The sequence below is a fragment of the Lottia gigantea genome, assembly GCF_000327385.1.
Source record: "Lottia gigantea unplaced genomic scaffold LOTGIsca_254, whole genome shotgun sequence".
NCBI lineage: Eukaryota > Metazoa > Mollusca > Gastropoda > Lottiidae > Lottia > Lottia gigantea.
The window spans coordinates 111,741-115,122 of record NW_008708770.1 but is presented as its reverse complement, the minus strand read 5'-3'; the positions used below and the strand labels follow the sequence as shown (position 1 = coordinate 115,122).

The 3,382-nt window shown below is 33.3% G+C and overlaps 1 protein-coding gene across 1 annotated transcript in view; it reads left to right on the top strand.

The window, feature by feature from the left end:
- LOTGIDRAFT_239455 (hypothetical protein) overlaps positions 1–3,382 on the top strand; it is an 8,389-nt gene that overhangs the window by 1,466 nt on the left and 3,541 nt on the right. The window contains exons 5-10 of the mRNA XM_009055847.1: positions 6–72; positions 354–542; positions 767–846; positions 1,528–1,641; positions 2,031–2,097; positions 2,397–2,418. Coding sequence (XP_009054095.1) covers positions 830–846; positions 1,528–1,641; positions 2,031–2,097; positions 2,397–2,418 — 220 coding nt within the window. The 5' untranslated portion in view covers positions 6–72; positions 354–542; positions 767–829. The remainder of the gene's footprint in view (positions 1–5; positions 73–353; positions 543–766; positions 847–1,527; positions 1,642–2,030; positions 2,098–2,396; positions 2,419–3,382) is intronic.

Genomic DNA, 3,382 nt, shown 5'->3' with positions numbered 1-3,382 from the left:
TTTAGGTGTAAACAGATAGAGCTTCATTATACAGAAGTCAAGTGCTTATGGTGTGGCACAGAAGCTCGCAAGGCAAGTTTGTCTGTAATTTTAAACCATTTTGATATTCTTAATTTGAAATATCTTGCAACACTCTGATACAGTTTTGTGAATGATATTTTTGTTCAAAAATAAACAAATACATGGTTTTTATATGAATGATATAAAAGAAAGGTTAGAGTTGTGGCCAGGGTCTTTAGAATTCAACCAAACCAAATAAGCCGTTTGACCAAGCAACAAAATTCAATGAATATCTTCATTCAATGAAAGTCTTTTTAAAGAAAAATTAAGTATATTTTGTGTCTGATATTTAGGATAAAAAAGGTAAATCGTCTGGTAATTTACCTTCCCGCAATAGCACTGCCACAATAGGAGTGTTCTGAGGTCATGGCCTGTATGACTCTTCAGACCTCCTATTCACAGATGAAGAGGAACAGATGAAGAACAGATGAAGAGGAACAGATGAAGAGGAACAGATTTGGCGATGCCTTCACCCATTTTTTGTAAGTTTATCATAGATCTTGATGTATTGAAATTATACTACCATGATATTATTAGCTGTGTGAATTTTCAGAAATATATATCAATTTTCAAAAATTCAGTGGATTCCGTATTCCATGGTTCAATAACCATGCCCAATAAACCAGAAATAAATAGAATTTGTCCTTAGATACTAAATTATATGGTATTTTGACTCAACACAATGTTTGTCTTCTGTTTTTTTCAGCCGTCGGCGGGAACTCGATAGCGGTCTTTACTATTGGGTTTGACATACACCACTTACAGTTAGATGATCAACGTAGCACGGTCAGTACCTACCTACATATTTCAATTAAAATCACAATTCCTATTCTGTGAAATTTTGTGAAACCCACCCTGAAATTCTTGTTCATTTTCTGTATCCCTTGAAGGTGTACTGGAGCATTAATCTGGAAAATTTAACTTACGATGATTTTGGTGTTCCAATCATCTGATTGATCTCTTAAAATCCATTTCAAAAACAAGCCCCCTACTGTGGAATGAAAAAGCAAAAACTACCATGGGATCTTTCTCTCTGAAATGGGTACATATTTGATAATTCCATTGGCAGAGGGGTGTTACAAGAGGCATGACTTGCCTGGCTAATGACAGATACCACAGTAAAAAGCTTAAATTCAAAAAGTCATTTAGTCTCGGACGCAAGAGCTTAAAACTAATCAATTCAAGAGTGACCTTTGAAAATTGATTGTCCATGAGCAGAGATATTGGCCAAATGATGTTATTCACATTTGATATACATAATTAAAGAGGTAGTTTTCAAGATTTTCATTACCAGGTTACTTTTAGATAGCTTTAATGTTATAGAATTAACAGAAAGATTAATTTTTTTGCTTATAACTTCCAGATAAGGCAATGGATATATTCCTCTAGTCTTTGGTCTAAAGTATTTATTACTGTTTGCACATAACTTCCTAAAGCTACTTTTAAAATAAGAATCTTGACTTTTAGGGTTCCAAGAACAAAGGAGCTGGTCTTTAGCTTCAACAGGACATTACATTTGGAGGTCAATACGGTTATGGTGGAGCACAAATGTCCTAAAGGCGACTCTTGGAACGAAGCCAGGTAAAGATATTTTAATAGCTAACATGGATATGATGTTGCTATACAAGTCATTATAAACACACTGTAAATATTAGCAACATAATATTTTTTTTTGGAAAACCCTACAACACAAACCCAAATTTTTATATGCGTCCTCACATTCACCTTTGTATATAATCATAAGATTCTACTAGCTGGTCTTCGGCCAGATCTATAGAAATTGATCTCATGACCACCATTGTTTGGACTTAACTACACAAGCCTCCTGTAAAGTTTCCGAAGCTCTAATACGCTTGTTACTGAGTAACAGACTGTTCCATAGAATCCATCAACTGTTTGGATTTATGTATTTGTTGAATTATTTCATATGTGCCATATCAAAGAACTAAGTTGTATATTTTTAATTTTAGGTGTAAACAGATAGAGCTTCATTATACAGACGTCAAGTGCTTATGGTGTGGCACAGAAGCTCGCAAGGCAAGTTTGTTTTAGAAATATTTAATCTGTAATTTTAAACCATTTTGATATTCTTAATTTGAAATATCTTGCAACACTCTGATACAGTTTTGTGAATCATGATATTTTTGTTCAAAAATAAATACATGGTATTTATATGAGTAATCAGCCAATCAAGACCCTATATAGAATGATGACGCCAAATTGTGATCTCTATTTTAAGGGTGTTTCATGGCCTCTCACACATTGTTTTGTTTTTAACAAATTACTTAAAATGGTAGTCATCTGATCATTTGCAATTATGTATTTATATTCTTCAGGTTAGAAAGGGTAAATGGTCTGGTAATTTACCTACCCGCAATAGCACTGCCACAATAGGAGTGTTCTGAGGTCATGGCCTGTATGACTTTTCAGACCTCCTATTCACAGATGAAGAGGAACAGATGAAGAACAGATGAAGCGGCGCCTACAGAACAGATGAAGAACAGAAAGAAGTATGAAGAACAAGTCAGTGAAGAATGCTGAAGGAAGATCAACAGATGAAAAGAGGGACCTCCAAAGAGTACTCAATAAGAAGAACCAAGTCTTCAGATGAAAAGCCATGGGTATGTTACAAGGGATTTAGTGAACATTGTCATCTTAATTTTTAAAATGAAAACATAATACTTGAACGGCATTTAGAAATGAGGCGTACATATAACAGAAACAAGGCAATATTATGGATTTAACATATTTCTTTAATAAACTAATTACACGGATAACGTTTCGAACAATGTGTTGTAATCAGAATAAAAAACCTAACAAAACATATTGCAACTAAAAAAATAAAGAGATTAACAGTGTAGAGGGTAATAAAAGTAATAACGAGAAGTCTAAATAAGAGAAGATAAGCTTATCCAAAGTGAGCTAAAATTTAGGAAATAAACGATTTAAAACAATAGGGAAGACTTAAATGGTTACCATTTATACATTTTGTTATGTTTTATTCCATCATTATTTCATCTGATGATGGCACATGTAAATTGTGCTGAAAAGTTGATTGTCATGTGTTTAAATAAGTAGTGTGCTTATTTCATAATATTGCCTTGTGTTTTGTGAAAATCTGACTTGCTTCTTCTACAACTGAATTATGGTTATATGATTGACTGGCATTTTCCAAAATGAAAATCTTGCATTTAGTTCTACCAACATTCAAGGCTGTGCCCGCATATGCATATGAGTAATGACATATTTTCAAAGGAATACTGCCTTTTAGAATGAACATTAAATTCAGATTCTCAAATTTGCCCTATAAATGTATGTATTC